The sequence below is a fragment of the Terrapene carolina genome, unplaced genomic scaffold, assembly GCF_002925995.2.
Source record: "Terrapene carolina triunguis isolate 2854851 unplaced genomic scaffold, T_m_triunguis-2.0 Scaffold88, whole genome shotgun sequence".
Classification (NCBI taxonomy): Eukaryota; Metazoa; Chordata; order Testudines; family Emydidae; genus Terrapene; species Terrapene triunguis.
In genome coordinates this window covers 24,889,187-24,904,748 of record NW_020664439.1, presented here as the reverse complement: position 1 = coordinate 24,904,748, position 15,562 = coordinate 24,889,187, and the positions used below count along the sequence as shown (strand labels likewise).

General features: G+C 37.8%; 1 protein-coding gene across 14 annotated transcripts in view; it reads right to left on the bottom strand.

Annotated features, from left to right (window-relative positions):
- MBNL1 (muscleblind like splicing regulator 1) overlaps positions 1-15,562 on the bottom strand; it is a 196,783-nt gene that overhangs the window by 138,501 nt on the left and 42,720 nt on the right. For 10 of the 14 annotated variants that reach the window (XM_024202995.2, XM_024202999.2, XM_026650002.1 and 7 more), the window contains exons 1-2: positions 11,837-12,052; positions 10,756-11,699 (exon numbers count right to left, since the gene is read on the bottom strand). The exons of 2 other annotated variants lie outside the window; for them this stretch is intronic. In XM_024202995.2, the coding sequence (XP_024058763.1) occupies positions 10,756-10,929 (174 nt within the window). In that variant the 5' untranslated portion in view covers positions 10,930-11,699; positions 11,837-12,052. Of the gene's footprint in view, positions 1-10,755; positions 11,700-11,836; positions 12,053-15,562 lie in introns of those variants that run through there. 2 more of the 14 variants (XM_024202997.3, XM_024202996.2) reach the window with 1 other exon arrangement.

Below are 15,562 nucleotides of genomic sequence, written 5' to 3'. Positions count from 1 at the left end.
TTGCCACCATTATACCAGTAGTTATTTTACACACAGCTAAAAATTTGTCAGGCTTCTGTGTAGTGAAAAACCTGTGACAGGCCATTCAGGCTCTGAAAGATCTAATTGGAAGGATCTTTGTAGCCTTTTCCTAGCACTGCAGCCAGAGAATTTTTTTTATTGTACCTAAATCAGAAAACTGATCCACAGCATAAATACATTGTATCAGATATATTATAGCATACTGTATGGATAGGAAGTATATTATTAGCTTAAATACATTGTGCATGGAATAACAGCATTTATTATACATTTCGACATACAGGCACCTGTTAGAGTTTTCCCAAATGTGGTATAATACACTTATAAAAATTCAGTCAAAGGTGATGTTGCCTAATACTGTTTAACAAGTATAATTAATTGAGCTTTTAAAATGGATGATGCTGTCTTTTCTGTTTTGAAGCAATCCCTTTTGGGGAGAGAAGAGGATGATGTGGAAGTCTGTATACATGGGGAACCTCCAAAACAGTAAGTAAGGCTGTGTCTACACTATGAGCTAGGCATGTAATTCCCAGCTCATGTACACACACTCACAATAGCTCTCGAGTATAAATAGTGTAGCTGTGGTAGCATGGGCAGCAGCAGCATGGCTTAGCTGCGCTGAGTACATACCCATGGGGTTCAGGTAGGTTTACAGCCAGCAGGCTTTCACTGCTGCTGCCCGTGTTACCATGACCACACTACTGTTTATACTAATGCTAGCTCAATGAGAACTAGTGTGAGCATGTGTATGTAAGCTGGGAAACACACACCTAGATCACAGTGTGCATGTAGGCTATCATTGCTAAGAGTTAAAACCTCACGGTATTTTTGGCTTCCTTAAAGCTCTGATTGGGCTACACCTGGATCCATTTGACAACAATTCCATCAAAGGCAAAGAGCTGAGGGGAAAAATTTAAAGCCACCCCTATGGTACATTATGATTTCCATTGGTAGACACCTTTTAACCGATATCAGATATGCTGATGACATGATGTTCTTTGCCACTGAAGCAATGCAACAAATGATGGAGTCTGTAAAAGCAGTTAGTGAGGAATAAGGAGTATTCCTGAATGTGCCGAAGACAAAATGCACGTACATTGACATGACTAACAAAAACAGGATGCAAATGTACATCACTAGCAAAGGACAAGCTGTAGAGGCAGTAGCTGAATTTAATTATTTGGGTTCATATATATCCAACCAAGGAGGCTATTCCAAAGAAATCAGAAGACGACTAGGGATGCTCACTCGACTGCAGGCTCCTTTAAAGAAAGAATAGAAAAACCATGGCATGTCAAAATCTATGAAGGTGCGAGTGGTGAAAAGCCTAAATTTTTCCATAGCAATTTATGGATGTGAATCGTGGGAAGTTAATGCTGCTGGTAAGGAAAAAACTGAAGCTTTTGAAATGTGGTGCTGGCTAAGACTCTTGTGTATCTCCTGGATGGAAAAAAAGACTAATCCCTCAGTTAGAACTATTATTGGAGAAAAGCAGACCTTGATGTCAGAAATCAACAGATGCAAACTTATGTACTTTGGTTCCATTAGGCGTAGAGATGGACATAACCTTGAGAAAGCTATTATGAAAGAAATGGTGGAGGGTTAACAAGTAGAGGATGACCAGCAAGGAGATGGATGGATGGTGTGTGGCAGATCACTGGAAGGTCACCTGCTGAGTGCTCAAAGTTAGCAATGGATCACGAACGCTTCCACAAATTCTGCTGTGATGTCACCAATATTCAGACATAAATACATAGATTTACTTTACTTACTTACTGTTACTAGAGTACAAAATGACCAATTAAATAAAATGCCATTTTATCAATATGCCTTTTCCCTTTTACAAACTTAGTCCTGCAAATACTTACACATGTGCTTAATTTTAAGTATGAGTCATCCCAGTGGAATCACTTGGCCTTAATAGTGTGACCTTCCCAAACAATTGATATTTTTCAAATATTTATTCTTATCATTTTTTCTTGACTCTATATTATTTTAATAAATTAAGTCCTGAGCCAAAGGCCACTGAAGCTAAAGGGGGTCTTTTCACAGATTTCAACAGGCTCAAACCCTTAAAGCCTATATAGCACTTCATAGCCACTAGCACAACTAGACCCTTTAGACATTCTGTATTGCTCAAAGAGCTACCTTGTCTAAACATTTTAAGTAAATTCCTTCAATTACCAATAATGACACCAATCAGAATATCAATACTACCTCTAGCATCACAGGAAACTCTGTGACAGACTATACTTAGAAAACAATATTGAATATATTTTACAGATTAAACGTGCCAGATTTCACTGCTGGCAAAGAGTGGCCCTTAGTCTAGTATTCTCACTAACTACAAAAAAAATTATATTGAAACTTTATGATGAAAAATAAAAGATGTGAAAACAGAGCCTCTTTATCACTCCAATATATTTGATGTATATCCATTAACATGTCTAACTGCATTGGCATAACAGCATTGTATCCTGAGACTCAGCACAAATTAAAAATAGTTCTATTTCTCTGGGATCAGGTTTCAGCTATCAGTTTTACTCCTTGGCACCAGCGGGTTGGGAGTTCCCAGGTCGATGCCAATGAATTTTGCCACAGCATAGCATGTTGGGAAATCCTACCTCCCAATATCGAAGGGATAATAATTGATCTAACAGATCTTGCTCAGACAAAAGGCAGTCAGGTCAACACATGCAAATTATTACTAAAGCAAAACTCCTACTGACGCGTTAGCCCAATGGAAGTTCTGGCTGAGGTCTACTAAGTGGCAATTAAAGTAAATTTAGCAGCTTTTGGGGGTGTCTTCTAGGGCAACTGCATGACACAGTGGGTCTTTGGGGAGCCACTAGCACTGCTGATACTCCAGTTTCTTATCCCACTGAAGCGAGAGCCCAAGGCTCACTGAAATTACTTCAGCCCTTAGGTTGGAGTGGCTGCTATGGATCAGCTCCAGTACTATTCTGCAGTTTCAAGGGAGAAGACTTTCCACAGAACTCCCCAGCATCCAGAAGATTTACTTGGGCTGAGCACATAGAGAAGGATTTATCCTTTAGTTTTCCCATTAGATAAAATTCAGAGGCTTTTTATATTGGTGACATTATTACACCAATTAAAATGAAGCTTAATGTTGATTTACCCTTAATCCTGAGCTGCCAAGAAAATTAAATATGTTAATCAGAAATACTGCTGCTATTAATATAATAGCTGGGCTCCATTATACTGACACTTTATCATTCATAATTTTAAAATCAGATTATTCCTTCCTCTATATGTTTGGCTTGGCCTGGCCCAACATCTGAGGACCTGCATTCAACTACAAATCCATAGCTATAATTACTATTAAATTGAATATAACATTTAGAAATTCCCCATTGAAGATAGCGGTGCCATGGGAGTTGTGAAATATTCGTCAGGTCAATATTGCATACAGATTTCTCTATTGCCATCACTATAATTTTCTGTGAAAATAAATGGTGTTGGGCAAGTCCATAAAAAAGCAAAAATTTGAGTCTGCGTAATAGAATCTCTGTTGTTAATTTTGTTTTTAAATGTAGTTAAGTAAATATAGTGCTGGTGAAAGGAGCTGGATTCATAGCATGGAAGATGGAAATGCTTTATTTATCTACAGACCAGGTCCAGTACAGTCACTAGCAGTGAAAACGTCCACATACCACCCTGCCAACATGCTACTTCTAAAGGGCAGTTCCATCTTTAGGAGCATTCGATCCTTTGGCCTCTCTGCTGGGACGCCCAATAAGCTTGCTAATTAGCATGGCCGTGGCTTCAGTGAGGCAGACATGTGCCCACTAAGAACTTGAGACCATCAACTCATTTCCCACAGGCATTATGACAAAATTCTACTAGAAGAGGAAAGAGAACTATATTCAGTATATTAAGTACAGCAATTGACACAGCCAAACAATCAGCATTTGTGAAAAACCTGTATAGTTTAAGCTCTAATGTGTTCTAGTCCTCTTTAAAAGTAAAGGTGGCACCAGCAGGACTGGAGCACAGACATGCTTCTGAGATGCTCCACTCATTCTTTAATTTTATTTTTTCCTCTTTTTTTCCCCACTTTGAAAGTGACTTAAGGGCGGAAGAAGCAGAGGAAACTTGCAGGATTCTCATGAATAAACTAATTGCTTTCCAAGGAAGCCTTCTTTACTCCAAGAGGGCTGACTGCCTTTGAGAACTGGGAACTGCTGTCTTTCCTCTCCAGCTGAGAGGCTGGACAGTTTGACTTGAAACAAGCCTAGAATTATTCTGCAAAAGATTAGTTACTTAGTAAGATTCCATTTCCACCAGATAGGAAACAAGTGAAAGTTTTCTCCCAGTGATTGCGTGGACATGAACAATGAGGTGAACTCCGAACCTTCTATGCCATTTCATAAGGGACTTTCAGTTCTCTGCCCAAAGAGAACAAAGTCATGCCATATGAAACAGATGAGCTAGACAATAACGCCATGAATAAGAATTTGTGAGGTGCTGATTTTCCTACAAACAATAAATATTCTGGAAGTTTATTTTCAGCAAAAGCTAAATCATAAAATGTCAGTAGGATTGTAGATCAGTCATCTCGATCTTAGCCAGGAGACTATCAGGGAGGAAATCAACTGATTCTAAGACTCCACAGACTGTCCTCATATTATGTGAATTTCTGGCAGTTATGCATAAGTTCCTAACAAATACACGAGGTACTACTTCCTTAATGTTTGCTACTTCTAGAATTGAGTTCTAGCCTTACTACTATCATTATTCTTCAGTCCTAACGAAAAGATGTTATTGCTTCTTTAAAGTTGAACAATAGATATAAGGTGTTGGTCTTAATGTAATTTGTTGTATCCAGCAAAATTAAGAGTGAACTTTGGAAACCAGACATTTGTATTTAGAAATGTAGAAAAAGCAGAGATTTTGGTACAGCAGAAAAGGACAGAGGCTTCAGAGGCTGCTCCTGATCCCTCATATGAAGATTTAACTTTGGATAAAAGTTAATGTATGTGAACTTTTGCTGTCAAAAGGGTTTTTTTTAATACATTTTTATTTTGTGTCTTTACAGATTTCTCTGAGATGAGAAAGTGTTTTCCTCTTTACTACTGTATCTGCATCTATTCAGAGTTTCTTCCATTTAGATTCCCTATAAATGAAACAGTGTAAATGTATAATTGCAATTTTTTAATATCTTCCTGCAGATGTAGAGCTTAACAATTTAATATGAAACATGCCTTACTGAGCTATAACTCTGTCTGGGTTAGCTGGTAAGATTTTTGAATGCCACTGATAGTCCCACAGTGGAACTTTTATGTGTGCTTTTTTAAGTGGGTTATTTCCCCCTCACATCCCATTTTCCCACTTCATTTGCTTGTTTTGGTTTTCCAATTTCTTTCCCCCAATTGGAAGCTTAGGCTATTAGCAGATGTATACTGAAGAAGGCAAAGAAATGTGTAACTAACTTGTATATGGCAATGATATTCTCTCTCTTTGTATGTTATACTCAAATCAATAAATAAGGGCCTGATTCTGTGAGTTTATACTGGTATGACCCAGTGCAAAATCAGGCCCCAAAAGTGTTATTTTTCTTTTTAATTTAAGGAGACCAAGAGTGGAGATATGCATAATTAATAATTCCATCTCTCAGGCAATGGAGAATTGAGATTCTCTGCAGATTAATCCATAATGAATTCATATATTTTACAAGGTCAAAATATTACCTCTAACATTTTGAAGCTTCTCAGTAAATAAGTGGAACATTGCTATGAATTTATGAAGAGTCTGAGAGTTCATATGGCAAAAGAGGTGTCTTTACAATTAATGCTTTAATTTTAAGCATTAAAATACTGTGTAATCTATGGATCTCATATGCATAACTATACCATTAAAAATTCTATATAGATTATAAACACTGCAAGAATACCTGAACTTTCTAGCATCTAACTTTTACTGAAAATGTTAAAAAAAGAAGAAGAAAAAAAGAGAAAAATAGTCACAAGGGAATATGATTGCTCATGATTTTGCATCTGCTGAAGGCAAGTTTAGGCCCAAACCCATTTTATATCTCATCAGGATATAGATATTGAGTATGAGGTAGCAAATCCTGGAGATGCTATAAGCTTAAGGGACCAAAGATTTATCAGCAAAGCAATAGCTTCTGTGGCAAATATTAGCATTAAAAGGATAATCCTTTATTTGGCCCAAATCCTGCAGTTCTTACCCAGTCCATTGAAATCAAGGGGAGTTTGCCTTAAAAAGAACTGCAGGTTTTAATAATAGTGAACCAACATTCACTGCATACATTGAATGTTTCCTACACTGGAGACCACTACTCAAAGCCCTTAATCACAGAAGTAGTCACATGACACCAATGGAAACAGTCTCAGGACTGGCTCCCTAATTCTCTCTTAACCACAAATGTAGACATCTATCATTTTCATTTATCAAAACAAACTCATTTTTGTCTAAACTGAAAAGGCACAACTCAGAGATGATTTTCCTTTATATAAATGTACAATTTCTTCAATATTTTTACTACTTGTAATGAATTACATTTTCCTTTTGAAGCCAGAAACTCTTCTCCAGTATATTAAATGTAAGGCACATGAGAGTGTGGCCAAAGTCTGAAACAGCACAGCAGAATGGTACTGCCATATCATGGGGTCCCCGTAGAAAATATTTGCTTTGCCTGTCTAATGTTCTAAATATAGAAAAGTACATAGGCTCTATCCACCTTGTGCTCAAATACTCTTACTAGACCGGCACTACAAGAATTCTGCAATACCTAGCGCACATCTCATCACACAAGCTAGAAAGCTACAAGGTTTTAAAATACTACGGTACTTGTCAGATGATTTTTTTAAATCATATGAATTAGAGATTTATTGCCAATTTACTAACAAGACTCCATAACTCTAAAGATCTGGCCTACTTCCAATATGTAATTTGAGCTATTCAGATAATTGTTCATTACTAATTATTATTATTATTATATGCATTGATAAGGTGATTAATGATTCTATAGCTATTTAAAGGTTAATGGTTTTATAGTCAGCTTTTAGAGATACTGAGGTGTTAGTAAAGAGTAAGAATACTAAGTATATATTAAACTATTTAACTGTTTTAAATCTGGATATAAAGCATGTAGTTTACTTTTAACTACATCTGTTTAAAAAGTCCACAGGACAAATAGGAATTGTGACTTTGGGGGGAAAAAACCAAAATAATCAGTACCTTTTTAGCCCAGTACACACACAAAAAAATGCAGGTGTTTTGCTGCTAGTTGAGTTGGGCAGGAAATTCAGTAAAGAACTAGATTTCATTTTCAAACTGCCAATGGGATTTTCATGCAGTTGTCAGAATAATCTAATTTAACCACCTGACACCTGCAGAGCCATCCAGCACAAAGCTTTGACCAGGGCGCAGAATGAAGTTCGGGCCACAGCAAGCCTTTTGGGGTTAACAGATGTAAACATGTAAATAGGGCAATACCAAATGCATGGCCATTAAATAAGTGTCACGGACCATGAAATCTGGTCTCCCCCCTGCTGAAATCTGGTCTTTTTTGTGCTTTTACTACATACTATACAGATTTCACCAGAGCTTCTCAAACTGGGGTTCAGGATCCAAAAGGTGATTATGGGGGGGTGGTCACAAGGTTATTGTAGGGGGAGCGTCACAGTATTGTCACCCTTACTTCTGCACTGCCTTCAGAGCTGGGTGGCCAGAGCGTGGTGGCTGCTGGCCAGGCACCCAGCTCTGAAGGCAGCACCCTGCCAGTACCAGCGCAGAAGTAAGGGTGGTAATACCATACCATTCCACCCTTACTTCTGCGCTGCTGCCTTCAGAGCTGGGCAGCTGGAGAGTAGCAGCTGCTGGCCGAGGGCCCAGCTTTGAAGGCAGCAGCGCAGAAATAAGGGTGGCAATACCATACCATGCCATCCTTAATTCTGTGCTGCTGCTGGTGGCGGCTCTGCCTTCAGAACTGGGCTGCCGGCCAGCAGCTGCTGCTCTCTGGTAGCCCAACTCTGAAGGCAGCGCCACCGCCAGCAGCAGCGCAGAAATAAGGGTGGCAATACCATGACCCTCATATGATAATCTTGTAACCTCCCGACAGTCCCTTTTGGGTCAGGACCCCTACAGTTACAACACTGTGAAATTTCAGATTTAAATATCTGAAATCATGAAATTTACCATTTTTAAAATCCTACGACTGTGAAATTGACCAAAATGGACCATGAATTTGGTAGGGCCCTACATATAACTATTAAATAGTATGTTTTTCAATGGTAAAAGAATATTTGGAAAAAATTCTGCCCCAGTTTACAACCCACTCAACTCTAATGACTCCACCTGGTCAACAAGAATGATCACCTCCACCTAGTATTTTGAAATGATAACACAGAGTCATATAATACTTAGTCCTTTTCACCCCTGGATCTCATGGCTCTTTACAAAGGAGATAATTATCTAATTTACAAAGAAAGGATAACTGAGGGGAAGAGACTTGCCCAAAGTAATATGAGTCAGTAACACAGCCTGGAATAGAATAGCTTCCTGATTTCTAGTGCTATGCCTTATTCCCCATAACACACTTCCACACTAAGACTGCTGCCTTAAGCATGAAAGTTTTAAGGTATTTCTCTAACCTGGAAATCACAGTTCTTTGGTGGCAATACTGATTTATAATGGACTTGGCGGAAGCTTCCTATTGTGAACCATATTAAGGTTTTCAATGGTTTGTTTTTAATGAATGCTGGTGTCTCATTTTCAATCTTTTTACATTTTTTCTGAACCTGCTGTATTTTAATTTTTTTTTTTAAACTTAAGACTAATAGAGCAACCCAGGAGTGGGGATGTGAAACTTTGCACAGTCAAATGAGTAGAAGCTAAGAAATTAAACTATATGTTGATGTTGTAGCTAGATATGGTGTTTTAAAATAAATGAATTTCAATTCTTAAGTTCTTTTATATGGAGGCATTTTATTGATTCCATGAGCTAAACCTGAATATCAGATATCTAAGTTACAATATGAATAGTTTTTAAAAAATAATAATAATAGAGCTTCACAACTCACCACAATTGCAGAAAATGGAGCTGGCTCATCATGGTGGCAGGGACTAAGCCCATGCACAGAGCATATGCACTAGATCAAGCCCACCACATAGAGGAAGTAGTATGTTGTATCCACTGCTATCCAAATGCCCCAAAGTTCTGACTAGAGCTGGTTGGGAATTTTTGGTGAAATGTTTTTCATTGGGAAATGCTGATTTGCCCATGAAAAGTTTGGCTTTTGACAAGGGTCTATTCTGACAAATTTCTCAACTTGAAAACATTTTGGAAAAAAAGCTTAGAAATTGTCAAAATATTTTGTTCTGAAATTTTAGAAATGATAAAAATCCTGTTTGCCGCATCAAAATTACTTTTCATCTCAAAATTTAAGCTATGTGAAAAATAAAACAGTTTTTACATTAAAAAGGGCCACAGTCAAAACAAAAGGTTTCAAATTTATTTATATGAAAATGCTTGATTGATCTGAACCACATTTTTTAGAATTTTTGGTTCACAGAAATTTTCAAGATTTGACTTTTTGTTCCATTTTGGAACCGGAAAACTTGTTGAAATCTCGTAATTTTTGGTGGGATGGGAAAACCATTTGCTGCCCTGTTCTAGCTGTGATACTGATTTGGCTATACAATCGGCCTACTAAGGCCTTCTTGCTAAGGCAGAACATTCCCTCCTTCAGCCCATGACATTTTTGTCCACAGCAATGCCCGTATACTCAGGCTTTGCTCCCCTTCCTGGGATTTGGCTTTAAGAGCAGCAATATTATATTCTAGAGAAAACAAAGAGACATAATTTTTCTATCAGCCTCTGATTTATGACTCTGTGCTGTATTAAGTTACAGTCTGTGGGCTGGCTATTTAAAGTCTGGGATTATTTAATTAATAAAGAATGAGGAGAAGGAGCTGGAAATCTGTATGTTTCACAACGGACCCCTGAAACTAGAGATACTTGAAAATACCAGTCCTATACTTTACACAGTGTACCTAGCATATATTTTTTGGAAGTGGCAGTAAGTCTGTAACTTCGCTGTTACAGTTGTCCTTGCATGACTGGAGATACCTGGCTTTCAGTTAAGTTTTCCAAAGAATGCATCACTTCTTTCATTAAATAATTATATTTGTAAGAAGGAAGGAAAAAATCATGGAAGTCCAAAAAATGAAAAAAAAAGATGCTTTCAGAAGTAGCCATGCTAATTTATGAAGGAAAATACTAATCTCAAATGCACTGCCTACTGTTCAGAGCCAGCAACAATCCACATGCAGTTACAAGACAACAACAAATCATCATTTAGAACACATGGTTTGCATTTCCAGTCTGTTTTACTTATTTATTTATTTATTTAAAAGAATCTCTACTATGACTTTGCTATTTCTAAACAAAATATATGCTGCTTTTTACACCAGCTGCAGACCAATAACAATTTAGGGTTAAGGAACTAGTAACTGTAACCACACCAATTCCAGAGAGCCCGAACTCTGTTACAATTTTTCCCCCTTATTCTCCTCTCCCCCATCCCTTGAGAAAAACAAAACCAACAAATCAGCAATAAAAAAAGCCATAAATCTCCATACTAGCACAGACAGCAATCCATATCTCCCAGACGCTATGGTTCTGCCGATTATAATTGCTTCATTCATTAACTATTTATCCTTGAAAAGAATATAATATTTACTCACTTTCAATGAATCAAAGCAGGCGATTACTCGTCCATTTTCAACTTGGCAGCTTTTCGATGGATGTGCAAATTTACATTCCGTGTCTGGTCGTGAGCAAGTCCCTCTTTGGAACTCTCTACACACTTCCAGTGTTAGCCATTTTGTGTCCCGAATTGGTGTGACACTAACAGCCATGTTTAGATTTTTTACAGGTAGTTAAAATTTTCAGTGAAACAAACAAACAAACAGCCAAACTGATAGATTGGAAATGATGAAAATGTCACCTCCAAAATACTTTTTTCCCCACACCCTACTTTAAAAGTACATGTAAAATTGTGTTGTCACAATATCAAAGAAAAGGTTTCCAACTAGAAATTCACAGCATGAAACTGCTAATTGAAAGAGGTTTTGTACTTAAAAGAAATGCTAGGTTCATAAGTAAGATGAATGTTAAAAAGTGTGGCCTGAAACTAGCCTTGTGCTCTCAGTAACCCATTCCGAGTGCCAATTTGGAGCCCAAAATGCAAGCATGAAAACGTGGCAGACCCTTTGACACAGAATTTCCAAGCTGCTTTCAGTAAAGTTGTCTGAAAGGTAATCTCCAACACAGCTGAATTTGCAATTGGGTTTTGTGGTGCAATCGGTATTGATTAGTTTGGCATAGACAGATGCAGCAGTTTAGAGCAACAATCGAGAATTTTTTTTTCTCTCCTTGATTTTCTGGCAGAAGATATCTTACTTTTTCAGCAAACTTATTTTTATACTAAAGCAGCCTAGGGCAATGCCTGATACTTAGAGCTTTTCTCTTGATTATAAGTAGAAATGGGGGTGTCTGGGCTAGAGGTGGAGGGTGGATGTGCTGTCGTCGCAGTCTAGCTGGCAGCAAGCAAGGCAAAAAGCAGAGACTGCTCTAGAAGCGGTTCCAAGCAGCAGAGACGTCAGGAAAGGCACTTCTTAGTACCAACCTGTAGAAAAAACAAATACGTTAAAATTTACCAAGCAGCATTCCACTGAGGTCCCACAGCATAACAGCCTTGCCATGTGCTCCTAGACTACTATGCAGAATTATAGTCTGTCTGTTTCTTTCACACAATATACTTACAGTGTAGCATATTGCAGCCAGCCATCGTAGATTTATTAAAAAAGGGGCCGTTTTCCCTTGTGAAGCAATGCATGATAGAGAGATAACCAATCACAGATAGTGTTGCAGCAATATTCTGGGCAGAAAGCCAATAGTGTGGGCTGTCTTATGAAAGGTCGCGCCTGTCAGACGTTCATTACTATGCTATAAGCACAGAAAATGTCCATCAGATGTGACTTATTCCACTGCAAGAGGACGAGCATGTGGGTTTTGAATTTACCCAACATGCAGTTAGTGGATTAAACCATGTTAGTTTTAAAACAGCTTCCAACACAAGCACAAGCGCCTGTAGAATCCCTACAGAAAAAAGCAAGCTTTCAAACTGCAGATTACTTTCAAGCTGCTTTCTCTCCAGTTCTGCCTTGAGCACAGCCAGCGTACCGTCTACTGTATCCGACACATGAATATAAAAGGAAAGGGGGAGTTCACAAATGGTACGTTCTCCTGACCTAACCAATTCACTTCCTTCTAAACCATAAGTCCTGCCTCTCCGCAGAAATCAGCACTTGTTTAATACTGTAAAACTATTCCATTCAGCCAGCAGACACTTTGTCAATATATCACCGGCAGGCTAGATATGAACAAAAGCACCCTTTATTCTGACCTTTCTCAAGGAAAAGCCCAGGTCATACAGGGAATATAAGAATTGCAGTGTTGTCAGGATGTCTGGCAAAACGTAAGTTAACCTCAGGGGAGAAAGTGATTCCATCACAGACACATTAAATATTAATCACAGAATTTGATTTAAGCAGCATGATGCACTTCAGAATGACACTCCTCTAAATAAAAGTGGTGGCGTGAGCTGATGCCTGCTGGTCTTAGCTTTACGTATATGCCTCTAACTCTGCACCTCTGAGAAACTTATATTCAAATGATATCTTTGTGGAAACAGCTAACTTTTCCTTATAATAGAAATGACTTCTTTGACAGAATAATTTGATGATTTTATTATTATTATTCATAAAATCAAGGCAACTGCAGCACGTCTTGCTACAGACAAAAACACATTAAAATTCATAAGTTTATTTCCTGATGTTTAACAGTTTCAAGCACAATCTTCATAGTTTAAATGAAATATATATTTATTTCCCAGGATTTAATTAGTGCTTCCTTTAAGACAAAACCTTGTATTGAAGGCTATGAAATGCTTATTTATTCAAATGACCTCTGAGTTCTACTGGGAAAAGACCTATATTTATTTACTATGAGTATCTTACTGTTTTAACAGACAGTTAGGCTTCCAGTGACATAAGACTACATTTGTTATTGTCTGAGTTTATTTTATGGGCTGCCATAACATTAATAAAAAACTGCATATTGCACGATATTACAAAACAATGTTACTGTACGTATACAACTGCAAGCTTTCATATGCTAATATGGTAACTCAGCAGTTTGGTTGTTCGTTTCTATTCTGCAGGTCAGCAAAAAGAGAAGTATTGAGGAAAAATTCAGTTTGTCCATTTAACCTTATGTCCATGCTAAACAAGTTTTGCATTAGAAAACTAAACTTTGAAACTTTGAGAAATGGACATTAGGAGTTGCTCCTCGTCAGCAAATCCAAGATGGCAGATGATATTTTGAGCATTCAAATAATTTATAAAGAGTCAGTCTCCGAAAAAGACACTCGGATGCTGAATATAAAAATAATTCAATTAATAAACTGAACCTTCTCCCTCTTCTCAAATTAGGAGATACAGAAACAGAGGAAGTTAAAATGACCATGAAAAAAATAACCTAAATATGGAAGACAAGTCCTGAAAACATCTTCAGAGAGCCCCCAACTGACATCCTTAGGAAATGAGTTCCTGACTGGGACCCAGCCCCCAGTCCTATTCAAACTGACAGTGAACAAGAACAACCCAGCTGATCTCAAATGACTTAATGGGACATAGGGCAAAAGAAGGTCCTGCAAATAACTCAATTCTGAATTATCTTCTTTTGCAGCATGAGCCCTAACACATCCTGCACTTGTCCAATCTCCTTTAGGTGACAGAACGGCACACTTCTATGCTTCTAGTGCTACACCCCCATAAACAGCAGACTTTTCTCTTTCTACATTAGCATCACTGACAACATCAGCAGAAATGGAGCTCTAGAAATAGTGCTTGTCAGTTTAGCATGGTTGCAAAGCAATAAGGAAGTGGGTGGTGGTGGGCTAGTTTGTTTTAAGCATACCTAAATAGAGGGGGAATAAAACTGAATTGGAGACTAAAAGATATACCCCATAAATTCAATTGTAAATAGGGCTTGCTTTTCAGCGCATTCTTAACCAAGCTGATATTTTGTACAAGCAACCAGAAATATGCAAACAATTTTGGACACAATTATCCGCAGACACAATTTTCATTTAGGATATATCTACACTCAGCAGGCTTGCCATGTGTTGTAGACCAAATCCATCGAGGTAACTTTTCTGTGGGCAGCACTAAATATTCAGATGTCCAACTGAATTAAAATTCAGGGGCAAACAACCCTGGATGCAACCTTGTGCCAGCAATTATTTCCACTCAGACCTTGAGGGTGCAAAAAAAGGCCAGGTTTTGATAATCTGGCCGATAACATATGTTGAGAGTATTCCCAATTTATCACAATTTTATGGTAGATGAATTTGGCCCTAATCAAGTTGACATGGTATTGCCTTATCCATTTGCATATCTATTGCCGACAACTGATTTGCCAATGTTTCATCGTGTTATGATAGTCTTGTATGGAAGAGCATAATATTTTATGGTGATATTTCATCACAGGCATTTCGGTCTCAGTATTACATGTGGGAGTAAAGCTAAAAATGCTTGAGCCAAGATACTGTAGATCCAGTTGACAGGTGCCCCTCAAGTTATATTAAAGATGTGATATAGCCCCAACTATTAATTTTCCTGCTTTTGTCTATTTAACATAATACCCATAGTACAAACTATTTGAGCCTAAATACTGAGGTGTATTAGAACATCAGCTAATATACTGTTTATGCCATACTATAAAGGGACTAAGGGCCATGTTTTCAAAACTACTTGCTTAAGTTGCCCCCCTTGAAACATGAGAGGACACATGCAAATCAGTAAGTGTGCAGGAAAATATGCATCTGTGCATGAAAAATGGACAACTGCTTATGCAAACGGCTATTTGGACAGGAAAGTACCGTTTTGCATGCACAAATAACGGAGTAATGATAATCTTGCAGCTAAAGCACGGGGCTGTGAGTTGGGAGATATGTGTTGGGAGATATTATTCCTGGTCTTGTAATGAACTTTTTGTGTGATCTTGGGAAAACCACTTATATTAATCTCTCTGGATGAAATCCTGGCCCGATTGAGTCAATGGTAAAACTCCCACTGATGTTCTTCATCTTACCATCTGTAAAATGAAAGTAGTAATACTTTCTCTCTCACAGAGGAGTCATGAGACTTAATTCATTAATGTTTGTAAACCTTCTGAGTGAAGGTGTTATACAAATGTCAAATAGTACTGGTAGCAATGCACATTTTACTGGTACAATTACTTGTTTTACTTGTGGGTAGAACTTAATGAATATTTTTGAAAATACAGCCCTCTGAGTCAGTCTTAAAAATAATCTGCAAAGCAAAAACAAAGAGCAAATTAAGGCCAGATTTATGTGCTGAATGTCTCCACTAAACAAGCGGGGGAGAGGGGGACGGTACACAGTGCAAAAATATATTTACCAAA